The sequence below is a fragment of the Mustela putorius genome, unplaced genomic scaffold (assembly GCF_011764305.1).
Source record: "Mustela putorius furo isolate JIRA1106 unplaced genomic scaffold, ASM1176430v1.1 tig00003949_pilon_pilon_pilon, whole genome shotgun sequence".
NCBI lineage: Eukaryota > Metazoa > Chordata > Mammalia > Carnivora > Mustelidae > Mustela > Mustela putorius.
Window position 1 is genome coordinate 7,201,348 of NW_025422093.1, and position 23,802 is coordinate 7,225,149.

Genomic DNA, 23,802 nt, shown 5'->3' on the forward strand with positions numbered 1-23,802 from the left:
CCAGTGGCATCAGCGTTTTCGTCAGTCTCTGCAGGACGGGGTGGACTTACTCTCCTTATCTAGGAAGCACAGACAGAGAACAGTTGCTGTAGAATAAAGCCAGCAGTTAGTAAAACCGGAGAAGAAGACTTTCACCTAAAAAGACCCATCTCATTTCATTAAAGGTTCATGAAGGAGAAGGAAAATGAGCCTTTACTAACAATGGTGGCCATCTTAATAATGATTGCTATAGTATAAAGGAAGTTTGAGTTTATTTTGTTTTTATTGTTAATAATAGACCATATAAGTTTGAATTTTTTTTTAAAGAAAACCCTACTATGGGTCAGACTGGGAAAGCTGGAATATTATCTTAGATTCCATTATTTGAAACTCTCCTGGGTATGTCCTTGAAATCTCAAATCCTTATCACTGAAAGCATTATTTGTTTGCATATATTTTGTGGATTTTTTAAGGTATTAAAAAATCAGGCATCCTCTTGAAAAGAAATGAGGTACTGAGACGTGCTTCAGCATGGGTGAACCTTGAAAACATCGTGCTGAGTGAAACAAGACAGACCCAAAAGGCCATATGTTGTGTGGTTCCCTGTATGTGAATTGTCTAGAACAGGCAAATGTGTGAGAGAAAGAAAATGGAATAGTGATTGCCAGGGGCTGAGGGATGGACAGAAGAGTGGGAAGTAACTGTTTCTTGGGATGGGGTTTCTTTTGGGGGATGATAAGCTGTTCTAAATAGATACTGATTATGGTTGCACAATTTTGTGAATATTCTAAAAACCACTGAATCGTATACTATAAAATGGCCAATTTTATCATATGTAAATTATATCTCAATAAGCCTGTTACAAAAATAAACGACTGGAGAAGACTTGCAGTGGAAAGCAATAAAAATCGTCCTAAAAAGAACATGTTTTTATACTCTTGAGGAAATGAAAGCGAACAGGAATTCAATTCTGTGCTTTTCTACATTGTAGCAAAATCTATGTAATCGTAAAATATCACTGACCAAGCATATATTGTTTGGAAATTGGCATGTATGACTTTGTAAGTAGAAGAAAAAACTTTCTCCTCTACACTCTTCGGTTTAGTTCCTAGGGTCTTGCAAGTTTAACGAACAAAAGACAGATAGACAGGAGAAAGGTTTACGATGCATACAGAGTCTTTCATAGAAAAGATGTGAAGACCCAAAGTGGCAGTTAGCCACGAGGGGCTTACGTACCATTTTAACAAAGGGTGATACCTTTCTGGAGAAGCGCAACGGCAAAGGAAAGGGAAGTTGGGCTTCCAGAGGTAGTAAATTTGGGAAAAGTAAACATATGGGTGGGGAAACTAATAGCTGCTAAGGGTTGTTCAGTTCTGCAGATCCCAGTTGTGCCTTCTCCATTGATGAGACACTCAGAGGTATCTTATTCCTGGCCTGGGAGAGGGAAACACCTACCCAAAAGGAAATCTGTGCTTTGCTTTTAGATGAAAAGCCCAAAACAGCCTTTATGCCCAAGTGGCATATTGTGGGTATACTCTGATCTCCTTCAGGCCTCCTCTCAGAGGCTGTAAGACTTTTCAAAAAATAAATATCTAAGAGGTGGACAAGGCCAAAAGGCCTTGCTTAAATGTCTTCCCAGGGCTCACTCTGTGAACTTACTAATCGTTTTTCTATTTCTACTTACACTAGGGATAATGAATCGAATAAGCAGACTAGCAGAAGGACACGCACAAATCTTGAATTGGGCGTGTTTTAAATGCAAGTCATTAATCCATCAAAAACTTCATTTTCAGACATCTTGTTTTGCCGTTTTGACAAACTTTTAAAACCATAGTAGTAACACGTGTGAGAATTAGCAGAAGATACCAGATTCCCTCTCAATTTAACATTTAATTATTTTAGAATTGGTACTCACTTGGGACCATATCAAGAACCTCAACGAAAAGAGTCATATTGTTCAATTTTTCATTACCTGAAAGACTTGAGTGTGATCACACCGACTCTTCTACCTAGTGATAACCTCTGAGAGAGAAAAGGAGAAAGAGAACAGAGAGAGAGAGAGAAAAGGGAACAGGGCATCAGAAGTCAGCTGCCTTTTGTATATTTAAATGGGACAACAAGTCTGCCATTTATCACAGGTGAGGTTGGAAGTGGTCCTGATTTCACTTTAGGAAGTTGCAGAAAAAATCTGGCCTTGGTGACAGTTCCATAAAGAGCCTTGGCTACTACCCAACCTGGGTTTTTCAGAAACAGCTGAGAAGAAACAAACAAGCCAGCAATTCCACCTTTCCCAGGAGAGCTAGCTGTTTCTTCCAAGTCCCTGGAAGTTTAAAAGAAAAAAAAAAAAAGATGCCCTTCCATATTTGTATCACATTTTGTCACACATACCATGTTCAGTCAGTCACCACTCTGCCCATGGTCCCTTCCTCTCCACCACGACTCAGCCCAGCCCACCGCTTCTGAGCCGTGCTGAGCAGACACGGATCGAACACCGTTTGCATCCATCCTAAGAACTGCCCCCTTTAGGGCCTTCTTTCTTAGAGTTCACTTGTTACTTCAGCTCTGTCATGACTTTTCTACCCGAACTATCTAATAATAATGTCTTTGTGAGATGTGGTCATGTCATCCTTTTTTTTTTTTTTTAAGACTTTTTTTATTTATTTGAGAGAGGCACAGAGAGAATGAGAACGTGAGCAGGGTGCGGGACAGAGGGAGAAGCAGACTCCCCGTTCAGCAGGGAGCCTGATGTGGGACTTGATCCTGGAACTCTAGGATCATGACCTTAGCTGAAGGCAGGCGCTTAACCAGCTGAACCACCCAGAGGCCCCATGTCATGCATTTTTAAACATCCATCTGAGAAATAAGAAAAAGAACAGTAATAACTAACATTTGTATCCTATTTACTGAATGCCAAGAAACATTCTTAAGACTACCCTTGTTAACTCATTTCATCCTCATGACCAGTCTATAATATGGATACTATTATTGGCCTCATTTTACAGATAAGAAGTCTGGGGTACAAAGAAATTAAATAAACTCGCCCAAGGTTAGGCAGGTAGTCTTGGGTGACCTGGGGTTTGAGGTTAAGAGGTCTGGCTCTAGAGTATTAGCTCTTAACTACCGTAGTATTTGACCCCAGGGCTTTCTGTATCGGCTCGTACAGGAACGCGCTAATGGTGAGACTTGGTTATATATTTGAACAGTTTAGAAGCTCAGGGACAACGTGGTCTGGTCTAGTGAAGAAAGTGTAAACTTTCGGACAGACAAATTATGGTGGCTTTATGACGCTTGGCAAAAATCAAAATGATTTTTTGTTCTAGTTTCCTCATCTGTAAAATAAAGATAAGAATTAGAGAGTGCCTGTGTCTAGAGTTGGCGTGCGGGTTAAATAAGTAATATGAAATACTTGTGAGTATATGATGAAATATACTGAATTTGTAGGTGTCCCCTCTTTTCCCTAAAAGTGGAAGGCAAAACCCGTTTTTCAGGGTTGAGAGTTTTACTCCCTAACTTCAGTGATTGCTTATCTTCAAGAAGGGTAGACTGTAGGTAAGGAGTCTTACTGAAAAATCAAAATAAAAGAAGATTAGTGTAGAAGAACATGAATGACTGAAAAGAAAAGGCTAGCAGCCACACCGCGGCGAGAACACACACCCACACATGAACAGATACGGTCACGATCCGTGTTGCTTTGTTAAGTACCTGACCAGGTTATTCACTAAGAAATCCGAAAGAATTAAACCACTGAGTACTGTAATTTTCTTTAGTCAAAATTCTAAATATTCACCCAAATCCTATTAATGTTTTCATAAATACTTTTACAGCCAATTTCCTCTGTATGTTTTTACTAAACATATGTGCATATATATGATGGGATTGCTTTGTTGTCTTTATCCGCCATCTTCCATAAGGGTTGAGGAGAAGTAAATGCCAGGAAAAGAAAGGCACTAGCTAATCAGATTTACCCCCCGCCTTTTTTTTTTAGAATGAATAATTATTACATTGACTAGTTTAATGGAAAAGCTCAGTGGAATAGGATGCTATTGTCCTGGAGATGAAAATAAGCCCAGAGAACTTAGTGAGATGGAAAGGGCAGTGTCTGGGGATCCAGAAACCTGGGGTCATGGCCAAGCCTCCAGCTCTGTGACTCCCGGCAACCTCTTACCCTCCCCGGCCTCCTCATTGTCTCTAAAATAGGTGATTAGACCAAATCAGACATACTCATCAGTTAACAAAGTTATCTAAAACACTAATGTAGACTATAACATTGAATGTTGCACCTTTGGCATAAGAAAAAAAATTCCACTAATAAGCCACTCTACACAAGCTTTGAGTAGCATTTACTCTTATTTGCACTAAATTTAGGTCAGCTTCAAAACTCTAGGTTGAATGTGTTTTTATCCAACTTTTAATTCAGGTTTCTTCTTAGGAAGAACAGGTAGACCATTAACCCTAGCCATATGTAATTTTCTATGTTAGTAATAAATAGGTACCTTCAGGATACCTGTAGGCTTAACAGGGTCCCTCAAAGTTCAAATGTAAGGCAAGTTGATGGGTAGGTAAAACTTCTCCTTGGCTATCAGAGTGGGCAATGCAATCAGTATGAGCCAGGACAGAGCTGGCGATGATGGGCTGCAGATTAGGTAATGACAACAAAGAAATACAACCATTTTTCACTGTACATTGTACAAATGCGTGTAGTAGAAATTATTTAGGAAAGAATGAAGAAGTCTAATGTTATCTATAATCTCAGTCCCGAGGGATAGGTGGTTAACATGAGGGTCCAGAGTTCAACAGATTTTTAGAATGTAGGTGTATATATACTTACACGTAAATGTGACGGCATATTTTTTAAACCATGTTTTTTGTATGTTGTTAATTTATCACAGTCTACCTTCAAAGTTATGTCACATTACAGCTAGTGTAAGAGCTGAAAACAGGATCGCTCTCACTCTTCCGTCTATGTGTGGATAGTGGGCATTTTATTTACACATATGTTGTGAAGCCCCCAATACACTGTTACTGTTTCTGTTTTAGGTAATCAATTATCTTTATATTTGCCTTCACTTTTGCCATTTCTGTGTTTCTCTGTGTGGGCCTAAGCTTTTGACTGGTATCATATTCCCACTGCCTGAAGAACTTCCTTTAATGTTTTTTTTTTGTATTATAAGTCGGATGGTAATGGAGTCTCCCAGTTTCCATTTATCTTAAAAAAGATCTTTATTTCTCCTCAATTTCTTAAAAGATATTTTTACAGGGTATAGAAGTCTTACCTGACAGGTGTTAATTTTTCAGTATTTGAAGATGCCACTTTGTTGTCAGCATTGTGTAATTTCTAAGGCTGTCATTTTTGTCCTTGTTCTCTATGTAAATATGTCCGTTCCCCTCTGGTGACCTTCATGATTTTTCCTTTATCTTTCATTTTTAGCAGTTGGATTGACGTATCTGACCGTAGCATTTGGTTGTTTGTAGTTTATCTTGCTCGAAGTTCTCCAAGCTCCTGGGATAGGTGGCTTCATACATTTCATGATTTTGAGATAATTCTTAAACATTGTCTCTCCAGGTATTTCTCCTGCCCCATCCCCTCTCTTCTAATGCAACTCCAGTCATTGGTTTCATACTGTCCCCCAAAACTTAGACTCTGCTCTTTCTTTTCCACTCTTTTTTTTTTTTCCTTTGTGTTTCAGTCATTTATACAGACATGTCTTTAAGCTCACTGATGCTTTTTTCAGCTGTATGAAGTCTGGTGATGGGCCCATCAAAGGAATTCTATGTTTCTTATATTGTGGTTTTTCTTACTGAGGGTTTCTATTTGACTGAAATTCCATACCTTTGGTGAAATTCCCTAACTTTTGATGCCTATAGCTCACTAGTTCCACTGGACAGAATGCAAGAGAGACTGAGGTAAACACTAAGTTTGTCTGAAAATGGGCATACCTCATACTTGTCTGTCAGGCCAATGTAGACAAGAGTCAGCAGAGCTTCCGTCTTGCTTGAGGGGATTTGGCTCCCTCTACAGGAGGGTTGCACTGCCTCCTGCTCAGCGTAGTGGCTGAGGGGTGCGGTGGAGGGAGGAGGGGGAGTGTTTAATGGTGTTGATGCTCCGCCCTCAGTTCTCCCTGCACACGAGAAGTAGCTGGGAGGAGGTCTCTCACTAAGTTCTAACCTGATTTCATCCCCTGGCTGCTGTTGCTTGTGACTCTGTGCTAGGCTCGTGCTGGAACTGACGGTCTTCAGTGGTGGCCTTAGAGATGGTGCCTAGCCCTCAGGGCTGGCTCTCAACATTCCTACCCTTTTGACAATGGCAGTCAACCTCTGCCTTGTATCTGTGGTTTTAGATTTGAAGGCTTTTCACATATACTGGCACACTGCATCCCAGAAGCGTGTGTAAGCCTGTGTTTCACAAGCAGCAATGAGCGTTCTCTGAAGCATGCATTTTCGTCCGGAGCATCACTAGTCTCTTTTGATGTGTTGGGATTCCATATTTTTATTCCTCACTTATACAGTGGAAGTGTAACGCTGGGTTTGTGCATAATAGGATATGAAACATTTTTACTGGTTAACCAAGGAATTGGACTATAAATGTCCCCTTGAGTGGTCCAAAGGTACCACGTTCATTTTGATTCATTCCTAATTGACAGAAGCAGTTACTACCAGAGTCGGGAACGCAAAAGTATGTATTTCCTTCAGAAGCTCTATTTAATAGAGAGGGGAAGCCATAGCTGTTTCTAGACCACGGCCCAAGGGTCTAGAAAACTGAGTTCAAATCCCGATTCTGCCTCTGATTCACTGTCTTTTAATATACAAATTGCTGACCAGTACTATTCCCCAGTTTGTCTGTCAAATAGGATTAGTGATTTAGTTCAATAGAGTGTAGTGAAGATAAAATGAAATTATGTAAGTGTAAGCAGTCCTTGACAACACTTTTTAAGCACTATAGAAATATCAAGTATTCCTCTAAGGTCAGAAAGGTGTAGAAAAACGTGGGAGTTAGAATTTCAAGGCACCTTTTGACATCTATGCATCACTTTATGAGAGAGTACATGAATATGGAAAAGAGCAAAATTAGATGTAGAGTCTTCCTCTCCCTAAAATTAGCCTACTTGTAATGGAGGTTAATTAAGTCCTTCTCAGCCAGGCAAGGGCACAGTTTTAAAGGGAAATCACATGTAAGTGCTGACTCCCGCTGGGGAAGGATGAGATCTTTGCACTATCTCCCACTCTGGGCTCAGTAAGCTGCCTGTTAGACCATGTTTCCTACAGATCTCACCTGCCCCTCCATCAGCTATCTCAGGTCTAGAATTTACCCACTATAATGCTTGGGTCCACACCTGCTCTTGGACAGTGGAGACAAGGAAGACAATTACAAAGTCATCAGGCATTTTGTTTCCTTCTGCCCGCTTTCATTCACACCAAAAATAGTCCACACCAAAGGGGCCAGAGCACACACGATGTACAGCATATAGCTCTACCTCTTCTTTTTGTAAACTGTTACACATAGTTGAAACCTTTAGCCATAGCCTGGTTAATCTAGAGCAGGGTCAGCAAACTACCATCCCCAGGTCAAATCTGGCCCACTGCCTGTTTTTATAAATAAAGTTTTATTGGAACACAAGCATTCCCGTTTCTTTACATATGTTATATGGCTGCTTTAGCCCTACAATGGCAGAACTGAATAGTTGTAAGAAAACTTGTATGGCTTGCAAAGCTGAAAATATTTGCTCTCTGGCCCTATGCAGAAAAAGTTTGTCTACCCTGGCCTAGAGCAATAATGCTTATCCCTATGTACTCCCCATTACTGAAGCAAATTTGGTTTCCCGAGGCCTTTTTTCTTCTTTCCTGTAATGAGTCAGTTGATACTTTGGCACCTAAGAGTGATGAGGACAAGAGTCGCTCAGATAGGAGAATGTAGTGCTAGGAGCGTTATAGTTTATAATGTTTAGAAAAGTTTATAGAAAACACAAGGCGAAACAACATGTCTGACAACCCTCCATAAGGATGAAAGCAGCTAAATCTGGACATTAGAAAAGTCTACACAGTGAATTACTCAGTTTTTTCAATAAATAAATAGTCACGGGCAAAGGAAGGCAGAGTCGGGCACCTACGGAGATTGAGATGTAAGAGGTATTTCAAAGTAATGCAGGTGTGGCTCTTCTAATTTGAGCAATGCTGCTGAGCTGACTGGACATAATGCGAGAATTTGAATACTGACAGGGTCTTGGTGTGATGAAGGAATTATTTTTAGTTTGTTAAATATGGTCATGGTGTTGTGATTACTTGCTTTAAAAAAAAAAAGCCTTATCTGTTAGATAGAGCTAAATTGCAGTATTTGTGGATGAAATAATATGATCCCTAGGATTTTCTCTTCCTTCTCTTAAATTTCTGCACACACGAAAAACAAAATAGCGGGAGCATAGGACAAGTAATGTCACCAAAAAATTGGTAGGTATTGAACCAGAGTGAGGAGTGCATGAAGCTCCTGCCTTTCTCTCAGACCTGTCTGAAAATCTGTTTAAAAATTTTCATCATAAATTGTTTTCTAAAAATCCCAAGTTGAGTCATATTTTAATTTGAATCCTGGTTTGGCCAGCTACTTGTTTATCAATAAAATGGACATTATAAGTCGGATTGTTTATGACGTGAAGATTTTGAGAATTTAATGAGATAATAAAGAGTTAAGCACAGTGCCTAACGCACGGGAACAGTCAGGACCTGGGAGCTGTGATGCTATCGAAAGACAGAGACATGACCCCTTATGAGCTGACACTATGCGTCCTATAATTGCCTTAGACCTTAAATCCATATTGTTGCTACATAGGCATAAGAAGCCAAAATAGATCATGTTTTCACTGTATACATATATTTCCCCGACAGTCTGGCAATGGTAAACTGGCACCTGTAAGATGGGAGGGAAAACCTGTGGTACTGCGGGGTCGTGAGCTGGAATTTCAGATTGTCGTAACAAGATGTGTATTCCTCCATGGGAAATCCAAAAACAGTTTTCTGAGACGTTGCTAATGAATGCCTGTAAACACATTTTAAAAAGCCCCACGTGCATGGGCAGTCCTGTGACTTTGGTATTGTCCAGTTTCCCACTTGGATTTGCTCCTGTCTCCCTGATATCTTGGGCTCAGATGAACCCAGAGATGGCTTTTTGAGTAACATGATCCTCCTTTCACAGTCTCAGCGGACGTCATCAGCCACTTAGTCAACTGCTCGTTAGCTAGTACGGATCACACAAGCTTGTAGGACGACGCAGTGGCTTTACGCTACAGGATTTTAGAGGGGGAAAGAAAAAAGCCATCTCATCCATCAACCACCGACTCAAATGAAATAAAGTTGGTCCCAACCCCACAGACTGTGTCCCTTAAAATTCATCCCTCGGAGGGGGAGGGAAATTCCCTTAGTAAAATTACTGTCAGAAATTTTGGGAAGCATTCTGTTCACAGTGACTGTTAAAAAAAAATTAAAAAGTGAGAATATGTTGGGGGATATTGAGGAAACAATGTTTTGGCTGAACTGAAGATTCTAAACTACATTTTTTTCTGTTCTTCTACAGAACGACATCACACCTTTACACGTTGCGTCAAAAAGAGGAAATGCCAATATGGTAAAACTATTGCTTGACCGAGGAGCTAAAATCGATGCCAAAACGAGGGTAAGGGTACAATTTGTGTACACGCTTCTACTTCTTCTCAGGAAGTAAGAATCCTTCTGATACCTTTGCGCTGGTTCAGTGCAGGCTTTACCTTTGACTTCATTTGCTGCGGTCTCTGAGAAAATGACCGATAGATCAATGTGTCCTAAAATGGGATGCTGGTCCGTGTTTATAGATCTGCAATGCATGCGTATGTGGTGTGTGGCTTTAATTATAAAAACTGAGACCTAAGGTCTAGAGGTTTAGCTGAGTTTGATTTGTAAGAATTCAGTCACTGCTTAATGCTACAGGCTGGGCTCTTTGGTCAGTTTGATATTAAAACTGAGTGATTCTATTTAAAAATAAATCTGTCTGCTTTCGCAAACTGCTGGTAGAAATGTAAAATGATGCAGCTACTACGGAAAATCGTATGGAGCTTCCTCGAAAAGCAGAAAATAGAACCACCTTACCATCCAACAGTTCCTCTGCTGGGTATTTACCCGAAAGTATTGAGAGCAGGACCTTGAAGCAGTATTTGCCCACTCGTGTTCAACTGTAGCCTTATTCGCAATAGCCCAAGAGATGGTAGCAAGCCAAGTGTCCATCAACAGATGAATGGATGAAGAAAATGTAATGCGTACATGTTGTGGAGTATTACTCTGCCTGGAAAGGGATGGAATCCTGTCATATTCCACAACATGAATGAATCTTGAGGACATTATCCTGAGTGAAAGAGGCCAGTCACAGAAGTAAAATATTATAGGATCCCACTTCGATGGGGTATCTAGAGTGGTCAGAATTAGAAATGGAAGCAGAATGCTGCTTGCCTGGGGCTTTGGGGCCAGAGGAATGGAGAGTGTTGTTTAACAGGTATAGAGTGAATTTTATAAGATGAAAAATTTCTAGAGATGTTACCTAACCATGTCAATACAGTTAACATTATAAAAATGTATACTTAAAAATGGTAAAGAGAGTAAATTTTATAGTGTTTTTTTTGCCGCCGTTTAGAAATTGAAAAACAAACAAACAAACACAAATCTGTTTGGCTAGGTGTTTGGCACCTTGCCTGATTTGGTGACATACGTTGTGGGTGGGGGAAGGAGTTGAGTCCCAGAAACAAGCTCAAGTCTCAGATGCAGACCTTAGCCCGTTGACTTCGGTAGGCTGTCTCATCTTCTGTATGTAATTTCTCTATCTGAAATTAAAGAAAATTAATGGTCCCCTTAAAGCGTTGCTGCAATGATCAAGTTAATGTTTATAAACTGGGTTGGCATGACGTCGGCCAGAAATAAGTCCCAGACATTGCTGGGATCACTCAGAGGTCTAACTAGTGCCAAACTTCTAACCAAGGAATTATCGCGTCGACATTTCATGCGTTTGTTATAAGGTGGGAGCAAGAGTGGGCCTCAAAGGCTACAAAAAGGTGATCTCGCTTTACACAGCCCCTTATCTAAGGGGGATAGTTTGTAGCCCCCGCAGTCCTGTGTTTGCTCTGCGCGAGAATCCTGATCTTGGTGTTTCCAAAACTGTCCTGATAACCTCACTTTGATTCCCCTTTTCACTTACTCACTGCGTTTGTCCACCCAGCCAATACTGAGGTGCCTGTTGTGGGACAGACACGTGAGGTAGTAGAGCAAGACTGCAAGACACTGTCCCTACCCTCGTGAGGCCATTGGGCAGTGTGTCCCCTGTCCTCTGACCTGAAGACACCCCAATGTAGGTGCTCAGCAGGAGATCCACGCTGCTTTTTCCTGATAAGTATTGCCCCTGGTAACGGTGTCTGTACCTTAAAAGAAACAAGCTTTCTAGAGAGGAGGAGTGAAGAATGATGAAGTTTGACCTCTAGAGGACTGTCTGACTGGGCAAGTAAATTGAACAGAGCTCTTTTTTGAATTGGCTTTGCATTATTTAATAAGAAGCCGTAACCAGTATGCTAGAGCTGCTGCTTTAAATGGCAGAGGTCTTCCGCTCATACAAGCGATTTAAAGAGGTTGTAAGCAATAAAACCGAATCAGTGCTTGTGCCCCTTGATTACCATGGAGAGCTACAGGATCATCTTGAGTAGAGAGCATTTTTATGAAGAAAAATGAGGAATCCTAGAGCCAAGCAGGAAAGAGGAGTTTGAAGGGATATACCCTGATATCTAGCTAGGGTTTTAGTGGGTAAGTGGATTAGAAATTCACTTATTTCCCCCTCAATAAAATCATCCATGCCCAACAAAATTCCTTTTTGGTCATTTTGCATCGTTTACCGAACACTCACTTGCAGTTTTAATACAGTGAGAGGAGAAAAGGGTATCTGGGGAACTCGGGCCCCAGGTTTATGGGGCATCTGGTGGCACCAGGGTGAAGAAACATAAAAACTCTTCTGGATGAAATGATCAGAGATAGGGAATAATATAGCATGCAACTTTACACGCTATGCAAATTCAAGATGCAATTTGGTTTCTCTGCCGAAAGGCCGTCCCATTTTGAATAAGATGCAAACTCCTTTCTCCCATCCATTCAGTTTTAGCTGGGATTTTCTTTTCTCCTGTGCTCTGTGAGTGGCGTGTGAACGTGAAGGAGACAGAAACAGAGGACAGAGAAGCCTGTCCTGCTTGTGTTGTTGTCTCACAGGGAGTGGGGGGAGGGTGGGATGTCCGTTGGGCACAGGCTGAATTCCTGGCAGACCGTATGGAAGAAAGTGTAGTACATACCCCAAATATGTAAACTATTTTGTGTTCTTCTCATCAAAGCTTCCCTTCTCTCTGGCTGAAATGACTGAGTGGTGCTTGGGTGTGTGGGTGAAGGGCGGGAGCCAGCCGAAATGTCAGAAAGCGCTGGGGACGAATTTAAAAACAGAAAACAAAATTGTTCATAAATGCAAGTTTTAACTACTCAAGCCAGTAGCTCTTGGGAACATAAATATTGTTATCTACTGATTCACCTCCTACCAGGCCTCACTCAGGTTGGGGCTACCTTGTACCAGCAACAGTCTACCCTGTTGTATACAAGCCCCCAGGTTTAGAGACAGGAAAACATCTCCGGATTTCACGTTAGGGACTGGCACTCCCTGGGATCTGGTTTGCTCCCTCTGTCCCCTGCGTGGGCTGCTGAGCTATTAAAGGACTCAGATTAAAGGCAGACTCTTAGAGCCCTTTTATTTAAGCAAGTAAACGTGAATTATGGTCAGAGTCGTTTAGCTAGGACCTGAGCGAGGTCTTAGCAGCTGGTAAAGCAAGTGAGAGTGCATTTTATTTTACCTCAGTGACCTGATCTTGAGTCTTAAGGGTGACTTGCAAGTCAAGTTGTGACCTTAGGCAAGTTCACTCTCCTGAGTCTCAGTTTCTGTGCCAGCATGGGTGAGGAGTTGTTCCAGATGATTTTACAAGCTCTCCCATGTGGAAGGACATTGGATATCGCACCTGTAAGAATAATTAGTTACTGTAAAATTTAAGATGGTTATGTACATTAGGTTGGTGTCACCAACCTAAGAGACCTCAGCCTCCATCCCCCAGCAAAGATCAGCATTTAGGCAGCTATCCACAAAGAAAAGCAGAGAGCTTAAGGAGTCTGCTTCAGAATCTCCAGTGACTCACTGGTGGGGAGGTGACGGGGTCGGGGTTGGGGGAAGGGACCCTGAGAATAATTGTGTAAGAAGGGAAGGAAGACCAGCTTCATTTTGCCTGCATCGTCTGAGCCAGCCTGGGAATGCCTCGGCCTGAGAGAGCTTCCCTCACCAGGAAAGGGAGAGTCCGGCAAGAGGAAGGAACAAGGAAACATAAATTATGGGGCTTCCAGAACCAGCCATGCAGCAGGAGTGACTGGCTCCCAGTGACCTGCTTTGCAGAAGACCTTAGCAGCTTTCTCACTGCTACGGGCCCCCTGTGGATTTCCCTGGGTTTTATTCACATTCAAAGTCTCCAGACTCCTGAGTCGCCCCTTCCCTGTCCCTGCCCATGCCCCAACCTGGCCTACCTCCACCCCCTGCTGCTGGAGCCAGGGGTCCACACCAGCAGCGAGCCCGGGCCTCTGGGGCTGCACAGGTACAAGATGGCAGCCCGGACCCCCTGAGGACCCCCATCACCATGTGTACGCTGGGGCCAGCCCCTCCCCACACTGACCTGACCCCTACCCCGGGCTCCACTGCTGTCCACATGCCTGTGGCAGATCACAAAGAGACAGGGCCTCACAGCAGTTTGTGGGGCTGAATTTGTCTCTGCTCCAGTCACTGGCTTTCCCCACTTGGCATACATTCAAGGAACCTTCTAGCTGTGCACCTATGTGCCCCAACCAGACCTTCATTAGTGGCATCCAAACAAGGCACACACCTGTTGGGGGGGGTACTCACAGCCATAGGTGTGCACACTAAGGGCAGGGCCCCCACAGCTGTTTGAGGGCTGGATCTGGTCCTGTCTCCTATCACTGGCCTGTGCCACTCAGCTCACCTACGGCTGGTCTTTCAAGCTGTGTACCTGCCTGTCCCTTACCTAACCCCCCACGCCGGTCTCCTCTGCAGGGTGCCCACTGTGGGGAGGCCTGGCAGCCCCAGTAAGACACACGGACAACCACGGTCCCCACAGCTGCTGGTACACCTGCAGCTGGACCAGGCCTTTGGAGCTGGGCCTGGTCCCCCCACTCTGTGTATGTTTGAAACCAGCCCCTGCCACTACCTAGACCCACAGCGGGCCCCTACTGCGGTGTGCACACCACCAGCTCTGGCCCCCATCACTGCCCACCCCAACCCTCAGCCACTGGCCCTGGAGGTGCCACTGAGGACCCCCCACAGTGCTCGCCAGGAACCACACAGTTGTCAGTCTTGTGAACCTGAGTGGCCTGAGCAGATGAGACATCATACACCTCTGGGACACACCCGGCATTTGGCACTCTACGCCCTAGGCCTGGGCTCATGGTACATTCCACCACGTCCCTACCCACAGGTGAAGGTCTTTCCATAGCAAAGTCAACCCATAAAGTCTGGAAGAGGTGACTGGTTCTTTAAATGTGCAGATATCTGTATGCAAGGTTACGGGGATCTTGAAGAATCAGGACAACACAATACCCCCAAAGGAGCACAGGAAACTTCTAGAATGGACCCCAGAGAAATGGCAATACAGGAATTGCCTGGCAAAGGATTCAAAATAATTATTCTAAAGATGCTCAGAGAGCTACAAGAAAACATAGTAAAACAATTTAATGAAATTAGGAGCAAAAACAACAAGAACGAAATGGAAAGAGGTAGAAAATATAAAAATTAGAAAATAGAAAAAGATAAAGAAAATATAAAAAGAGAACCAAGCAGAAATTTGGAGCTAAAGAAGACAGTAATGGAACCAAAGACCACAATAGAGTGTTCCATTAGCAGACCAGACCAAGCAGAAGCAAAGGCCTTTGCACTTATCCAGGCAGAGGAGCAAAAGGGAAAAGAGTGAAAAGGAATGACAAAAACCTGCAGGACTGAAAAGGCACCACTATGTGAAAACAATCTACCCATTATTGAGTCCCAGAAGGAGAAAAGCAGCTTACTGAGGACTTAACAAATTAACTCCAAACAAATTTGGAGAGTTGTAAGGGTCAGGAGGGGGAAGAAACTAGACAAAGAGGTGCCCCTGGGAACAGAAATTGGATTTTTTTTTAAGAAAAAATATTAAAGAAAATGTAGCCAGTGGTTTTATGCAAAAAAAAAAAAAAGAAAAAGTCACTAGCATTTTATTCATAAATTGATAAAGCTTTAATACAGCATTTAAATTGCATTTCCAGGATGTGGAATATTATTCAGCCATAAACATAAAGGGAAATCCCGCCACTTGCAACAACATTGAGTGGACCTTTGGTGCATTATAGGAAGTGAAATAAGTCAGACAAAGACAAATACTAGATGTCCTCACTTAGATGTGGAATCTAAAAATATCACACCCACAGAAACAGTAGAAAGGTGGTTGCCGGTTGCCAGAGTCTGAGGGGTAGAGGAAATTGGGAGATGTTGACCCAGAGTGGACAGAGGGTACCAGTTACAGGGTGTATCTGTTCAGTTATCTAAGGTTGATCTTGGTGACTATAGTGAACCGTCCTGTATTGTATATGCAAAAGTTGCTATGAAAGGAGACCTTTAGTGTCTTGACCATAACAACAGCAAGGTTTATGTAAGGTGAAGAATGTGTTAAGGAACCTTAGTGGAAAAGATTGGATGAAATGAAATTAAAAGGTTGAATTGAAATGGAAAGCATTTCACTGTGTGTGTGTGTGTGTGTATGTGTGTGTGTACACGTACATACATGCATGTATACATATATGTATAGGTAGGTAGATAGATCAGATCATCACGGGTATAACCGAAACTTGCAGTGTTCCAGGTCAATTTTATTTCAGTAAAGTTGGGGGACACTGGGGAAGAGGCTTATACCCAAATGTTCCCGAAAGAGTTTAGCTAGGAGCTGATGAGCCACAAAGGCTGTGGTCTTTTTTCCATTTAATTCCTTTCAAAAAAGCTTTTCCTATTTTCTCAGCCTCTTAATGCTGCCAATGTCAACTGGCCTGTTATCTTATTCTCCCGCAGAATAGGCAAGAATAAGTATGTTGAGTATCTCTGGAATAATGGCGGCAAATGTGTTGAGATATGAACAAATATCAAGGCAGATTTTTTCACTCTGGTCTATATACAGATCCTAATTTTAAATAATTTTTGAAATGTATTCATTTTTTTCAACAAGATTTTAATAGCTTGATTTATAGACTAAAATGCTTTGCAAAGAATGGCTACTGGTGATAGCCTGCTGGGTTTTTTTTTTTTTTCCCCCTTTCCCATTTAACTCTAGCTCTGTGTAAAGCTGAGCATATATGTTTCTTGAAGGAAGATACTTTGCAAAAGGTGGTGTCTTATCATTTTCCTTTTCCTTTGCATCAACTTGCAGCCAAAACAAAGGCTCAGTAGAGACACGAATCAGAACCATTTTAAGGCTTTGTATCAGCTTCTGAGTTCTATCTTTTCCCGGGCTCTTCTGTACCCAATAATAAAGACAGCTATGTTTGTGTTTAGTGCTTCAGAAAAGATGGCAGAGTGCCAGGTAGAGTCATTAATGTCAGTGTTCTGAGAACGCTGCTCTGATCACGGCTCTGCCAGCTTCCAGTTGTCCTAGCAGGTGCCACTGTCTGCGTCCACCTACAGTCCCATTACTACCACATCCCATCCAAGGCTCCACCATGACCCTCAGATGCACACATTCATCTTAGTATCTGTAGCACTTAGCATACAACCTGGCATATTCCAGGTGTTTAGTAAGTATTCACTGAATATATAAAAATAAAAGATACTCTCCTTAGTGTTAATTTGCCAAAAGGTCTTAATTTTCTTGACTTTATACTGATCCTTTTGTGATGTAATTTTGCTCCCTGAAGTTAATGACTTCCAATTGATTTATAAGAATACAGAGAGATTTGTGTGCAAGTAAATAAAGGTTTTTTTTTTTCCAGATTTTTTTCTTAATTTATTTATTTGACAGAGAGAGATCACAAGTAGACAGAGAGGCAGGTGGGGGGGGGGCAGGCTCCCTGCGGAGCAGAGAGCCCGATGTGGGGCTCAATCCCAGGACCCTGAGATCATGACCTAAGCCAAAGGCAGATTAATCCATTGAGCCACCCAGGCGCCCCAATAAAGGGTTTTCAAAATACCTCAAATCTGTTGGTTGTTAAATTCTTACTATTCTGGGAAGGTGTCAGGGGACACTTGGGTGCCCTGTAATTTTAGCTTGTCCTTTCCCAGAAATGCAACTGGTTCTATTTTACAGGTTAAATACAAAGAAAAAAGTAATATTTTTATTGACTTTTGCTTTCTATTTTATTTCCAGAGGTTTATTGCCCTACCTAAAAATAAATCCTTAAAGAAAACATTAAATATTTTATGGTCATAAAATAGTCTCCATCAAAGAGAAAATTCCAATACAATACTTTCTCCTTAGAGTTCCAACATAGACATGTTGATAAAAGCATGTGAAATGGTGCAAAATATTCTGTGTTTGAACATTAATCAAGATGAATTTGAAAATATTTATGTCATTTGAAAGTAGATTAATTTTTAATTTTTACATTACAAATATTAAAAGTTAATTAAAATTTATTTGAATTCAAAGAAGCATAATGACATCTAAATGTTGCTATAAACCTTAAAGTGCTCTAAAAAAAATTAGATCTTAATATTTAAAAATAGAAAAGAAAAGAAAGTACAAGTAATCATGAAATGCCCTTAGCTTTCAAAACATGAAAATCTCTTTAAAGGAAAGAATGCTTTTAAGAGTTGCAAAGAGTTCTGAGGACATGACGGGAGCATGTTCTCCCACACTGTGTCTCTCTGTCTATTTCTTTCTCTCCTAATGATTTTACAGCATATTGGAAACCCCATTTCCCTTACGAAATTAGAGATATAAAGGTATTGGGTAAATTTGGGGTACCCCTGAAGCCAGGCTGCTGTGAAGAGTCTGTAGAGCAGGCTCAGGTCAGGTGTTATTTTCATTAATTGCTGTGGTTCTAAGTGCTGGTGCCCAGCAAGTACTCTACTCTTTCTCCTATTTTCTTGTGATGTAAGTCAGTAATGCTCAGTAACCTTATTTCTTTTAAATAACTCTGCATTCATTAGGCACACAAGAACTCAATAGTTATCAACAGTAAGTATCGTTAATTATCCTCCTTCCCAAAGGAAAACTAAGATAAATAAATAAGTCATTATTTTTTTTAAGTGTCAACTTTAATTTGAATTTTTTCCATGTAATATTTTCTAAGGAAATAGTGTGCGATAGAAACAAATATAAACTGTGATGGCAGAGTGTGTAGAAGTCACATATTCATGTTTTTACTCAACTGTATTAGAATTTTGACTTGAAGTAATGGTAAAAATCATAGATTCTGAAAAAATAGTTTTTAAAACGTGTTTGGAAGGCACTGAAAAGTAATCAAAACTTAGCATAAATTGGAGTGAATTCAACTTTTGAAATAACTAAATATCATGAGATCTCTATTTATAAGGGAGGTACTGTCATACAATTCATGGAGACAGTCACAATGTTACTGTCTTGAGGTTAGAGGATCACGTTTGGAGCTGTAAGAGTGGCTGGATATTCAGGGATGAATCACTGAAAGGAGGGAACCACAAATAAAGCACTGAAGTCAGTCTAACAACTCCCCACACTCTTTAGCTGAGCCCTGAACTATGTGTGTTTGCAGGGGAGGGGGTGTTGAAACACCAAGGAGGCCAGAGGGAAATAACAGGTAAAAAAATCGAAAGCTGAGAGGAAAGTTCAGCAGTGCCTGTTGCAAGGAAGACAATCACCACATCAGGGAGGCTTGGTAAACTTCTTTGGCTTTTTATTAACTCTATAAGAACTGCATCTTAGAAGTTCTAGCTGTGTTCCAAGTCTAAAGGGATTACTCTTGGAATAAGGACAAAACTGAAACAGATTTGCCGTTGAAAACCTAAAACTATGTCCCTACAAGATCAGAGTCTTTATAGCATATTACTCATAATATCCAGTATTTAATCTAAATTTGACATATAATTTAAAAATTACTAGTACACACAAGAGGAAAAACAAAATCTAGCATGCAGTCCAAAGGAAAAAGTATGTAATAAAAACAAACCCATGGGGCATCTGGGTGACTCAGTGGGTTAAGCCTCTGCCTTTGGCTCGGGTCATGATCTCAGGGTCCTGGGATCGAGCCCCACATTGGGCTCTCTGCTCAGCAGGGAGCCTGCTTCCTCCTCTCTCTCTGCCTGCCTCTCTGCCTACTTGTGATCTCTGTTGAATAAATAAATAAAATCTTAAAAAAATAAAATAAAATAACTATGATAAATATGTTAGAGAGCTGAAGGAAAAGATAGATAAAATCAATAAGGCAAAAAAAGAAAAAAATTCAGGAGAAGTAAAGAAATCTTAAAAAAATAAATCTTAGAACTAAAAAAAAAATACCTAATTTTTTTTTTTTTTAAATCACTGGATGGGATAAAGAACAGATTGAAGGCAAAGTGAGAAAGAATTGGTGAACTTGAAGTCAAGTTATAAAAATCATCCAAACTGTAGAACGGAAAGCAAAAAGGTTAAAAATCAAGTTAATCAAGTTAATACCATATCCCCATGGAGGATAGATACGAAGAAAACCACACAGAGGCACATCATACCAAAGCTGCTAAATATCAAAGATAGGGAAAGAAATGTAGACAGCCAGAGAACAAGACACATTATAAATGGAAAAATAATGATGAGACTGTAATCAAACTTATTATCTGAAACACTGGAGGTCAGGGGTACCCGGGTGGCTCAGTCATTTAAGCCTCTGCCTTCAGCTCAAGTCATGATCCCAGGGTCCTGTGATCGAGTCCCGCATCGGGCTCCCTGCTTAAGGGTGAGTTTGCTTCTCCCCCTACCCCTCCCCCTGCTCCTGCTTTCTCACTCTTTCAAATAAAAAAATAAAATATTTAAAAGAGAGAAAAAGAAAAGAAACACTGGAGGCCAAAAGGCAATGGAACATTTTTCAGGTACTAAATAAAAAATATCTGTTAACCTAGAACTTATATCCTATAAACAAATTCATAATAAGAGCAGAATGCAGTTTCAGATAAGCAATACTTGAGAAAACATCAAACCCACACTAAAAGAAATACTAAAGGAAGTTGTTTATTCTGAAGGGAAATGATAGCAAATGGAAATAAGGATCTAAAAAATGGAAAGAAAAGTTGGAAGTAATACATAAGCAGATCAACATAGAAAACATTTTTGATTAAACAATTTGATTAAAGAAAAATATCAATCTATTAGGTTTGTAGTCGACATTAAATATCTAATATTTATAGCACAAAAGATAAAACTCATAGTGTAAATGGAAATATAGCAGAATTTCATATTATATGTGAAGTTATATAATATTAATTCAATACATCATATATAATATTACTATGTGATACATGATTGATAATATTAGGTAGACATGTTAAATTAAGGATATATATTGTAATGCCTAGGGCAACCACTAAAAGAAAAAGAAAAAAGATTGATTTAAAAAGCCAAAGGTGGAGATAGCCAATGATATGTGTAATGATTCAGTGATTAGAATACTAAATAATGCTCGGTTAACCCAAAGGAAGACAAAAAAGGAGGCACAAAGAACAGAGTGGGAAAATACACAACAAATAGCATAAAGGTGTAGGTTCTAGGCTCAGAGAGAAAGCCATGGTTTTCTAAGCAGAGAGAACAACAGAAGGATTTTGCCTTATTTTAGTTTAATTTAAACATACAGAATGAATGACAGGGACAGCAAGGAAGGGAATTAGGAAGAGATACTTCTCTCTCCTATACATAAATGGCAGAAATGAATTCTAGGTCATGAAAGGAGATTGTTTGACAGTAGAGGGAATCCGATTCCTCAGCTGGAGGCAAGGCGAAGTATAAATTAAGAGTCCAGCCATTGGCTTGTGTGTGACCTCGAGTAGGTTCCGTGACCTTGAGTAGGTACCTCCACCCTCTGGAGGAGCTTTCTTACCTGTAAGTGGAACTCTGGTGTCTTTCTCATGAGTTGTAAAGATTCAGTAAGTTCACAAGTACAGTGTGCCTGTAACAACAGGGGTTTTTCAAAAAATGGTATAACACTCCCTCCTTGGTCAAATCTGTACCACTGAACACACATACAATGAGGATACAGTCAGAAGTTTTGGTAAAGAATACAGATCTGAGAAGAGCATTACTGTTGGACAGCAGTTGCTGCCCTTTGACTTCTCTCCTACCCTGTTACAGCTCTCCCCTCCTGGAGAAGTACCTGCTTTGTGTTTCATTGTTTCCAGTTTTCAGTGAAATATACATCCTCTTTTACATCCCTGATATAGGAAAAGAGTTCTCTCTGCTTGATTTCCTTTTTCTTCTCTAGAGTGAGATTTATTTATTTATTGCTTAGAGAGAAGGAAAGAAAGGAACCTACAGAATACATGTCAAAAGAAATGTACATTTTAAAAATTATTTCCCAAGTCAAGAATTAGTATCACTTCAGTATTGGCTTTGAACAAGTTCAGCCTGTTAAGAACATATTCTGGGTGCAGTGTTCTCAGAAGTAATGCCTTCATGTCCTGCTCCATGCTTTTTGGCAAAAACAGGACCCGAAAGAAAGCCTTTTTGACCTTCGAGTGTGCAAGGTTTTGCTCTCAGGCTAACACGAGAGAGCATTTTGTCCAGCCAGTAAGGCACAGTTTCCCACCTCAGTAATAAGATTACTGTCACCGAGGTGAAATATGAGATCTGGATGAGCCAGTTGGCTTTGCTTCAGAATTCTCCCCAAGGGAATACTTGTTCATTATGTTAGTGCTTTAAAAATCAGGGGAATTGGGGGAAAAAAAAAAAAAAAACTAACCCCATGCAATTTCCCTTCTCTCCCATAACGTTACTATGGTAACTCAGCATCCCTCTCTCTCTCTCTCTCTGCTATCCAAGCGCACATGCCGCCATTGGTGAGACTGAGACGGCCTCCCTGGTGCCCCGGGAATTGCCTTTGTCAAGCATTTGCCATCCAGAGGCCGGCACTTTCATATGCAACTGAGGAACTGCTTTTTGGTCCCAGACCCATTCTAAGTGACACTGTGCTGGGAGTAGGTTAGATTCCTCATTTTGTATTGGAAAAAAAGCACTGCTCTAGTTTCAGGGAAAGGAGTACACCAGATCGCCGCTGTGTTCCAAACCACGGGATCCACAGGAGCTCCCTTTGTTAAGCTTGTAGTATTCTAAGTAAGAGGAAAATATCTTATTTAGAACAACTCCTGATATTTTGCTTACTCTGAGAGTGAGAAAGACTCGTCAGTCTTTTGTCACATTTAAAATCTTTTTTTTTTCTTTTTAATTGAGAGTTTTATTTTTCTGGAAAGAAAGACAAAGTATAGCACTCCTGAAGTACAAGGTAAATCTAGACAAAAAGGATAACAAGGAAAGGGATTTTTAACCAGCTAACTAGAAAACCTTTTTTGAAAGACTAGTGCCCAAACCCATTTACCTGGTCTCTCCATGCGTTCATTCACTCATTTCCATTAAGCCACTTTCACGGATACAGTACTGAGTAACCCTCCCTGTGACGGTCAAATATCCCTTAAACTAAGTGGCCTTGTGCTCAGAAGCAGACTCGTTGAAAGGATAATGCCTGTTCACAAAGGACTAAGACTCAACCAAAAGTTCGAGGTTCTTCAAAAGAAGTACAGATAAAATAAGGCAGATGCCCTGCAAATGGGATGCTTATGTCCAGTTTTGGAAAAACCTCGTAAGAACATAGGACTTTCAAACGGTATACGCTGGGATCTCGGAGAAAGTGGGAAGGGGAGTCTGTGCAGGTACCCCGTGTGGGCAATGCAGAGAAGCAAGAAGACAAAGAGCTACAGAGGGTTTGTGGACCAGGTGGGAAGGAGTGGCACTCGGGGAAGGCTGTCCCTCTTAACCCAGGGAACTGAGGCTTGGCCGGGGAACGAGTGGCAGTTATGGATGGTCCCCAAACACAGGGCTCCAGAAACGTGAATGATAAACCTCACCCATTTCAAAGCAAAAGAAATTAGTTTGAAATTTAAATTTTTTAAAAGACCATTTATTTGAGAAAGATAGCACAAGAGAGGGGAAGAGCAGAGGGAGGAGAAGCAAGCTCCCCGCTGAGCAGAGAGCCTGACACAGGCTGGATCCCAGGACCCTGGGATCATGATCTGAGCCAAAAGGCAGCTGCTTCAGCTACTGAGCCACCCAGGTGCCCTGGAAATTTAAATATTTAATTTTTGTCCAAAATATCGGTATTAAGTCAACTCAGTGCTGGCTAATTTTCCTTTTTTTTTAAACTGAACTAAGTGTGAAGCAGTACATGGCAGATACCCTTCAGTCTCACTGCAGGCTGGCCGGGCAGCTGTGTTCTTTGTCACCGTAAATGCTGTGACGCTGAAGACCTTGCATTAACTCTGGGCACCAGCTCTGCACTGACCTGTGAATGTCCTCGCAGCCAGGCCGGGCAGTCATGACATCTTGTACAGCTCCCTGATGAGGCAGCTCTCCAGCCGGGATCCTGGCTGTTTGAAGTCCTGCACTTTTGAAAAGTTGCAGAGCAAATTTGCAGAAGATCCGAAGGAGTCAGCTACTCACGATCAATGTTAAAAATACTGCAAGTCAAAGTCCAGTTGAAAAGAGCGGTGCTTCAGGTCGATCACTGCAGTTA

General features: G+C 41.1%; 1 protein-coding gene across 5 annotated transcripts in view; it reads left to right on the forward strand.

The window, feature by feature from the left end:
- The window catches only part of ANK3 (ankyrin 3), a 671,415-nt gene that overhangs the window by 478,574 nt on the left and 169,039 nt on the right, over positions 1-23,802 (forward strand). For all 5 annotated transcript variants that reach the window (XM_045069902.1, XM_045069903.1, XM_045069904.1 and 2 more), the window contains one exon: positions 9,539-9,637. In XM_045069902.1, the coding sequence (XP_044925837.1) occupies positions 9,539-9,637 (99 nt within the window). The remainder of the gene's footprint in view (positions 1-9,538; positions 9,638-23,802) is intronic.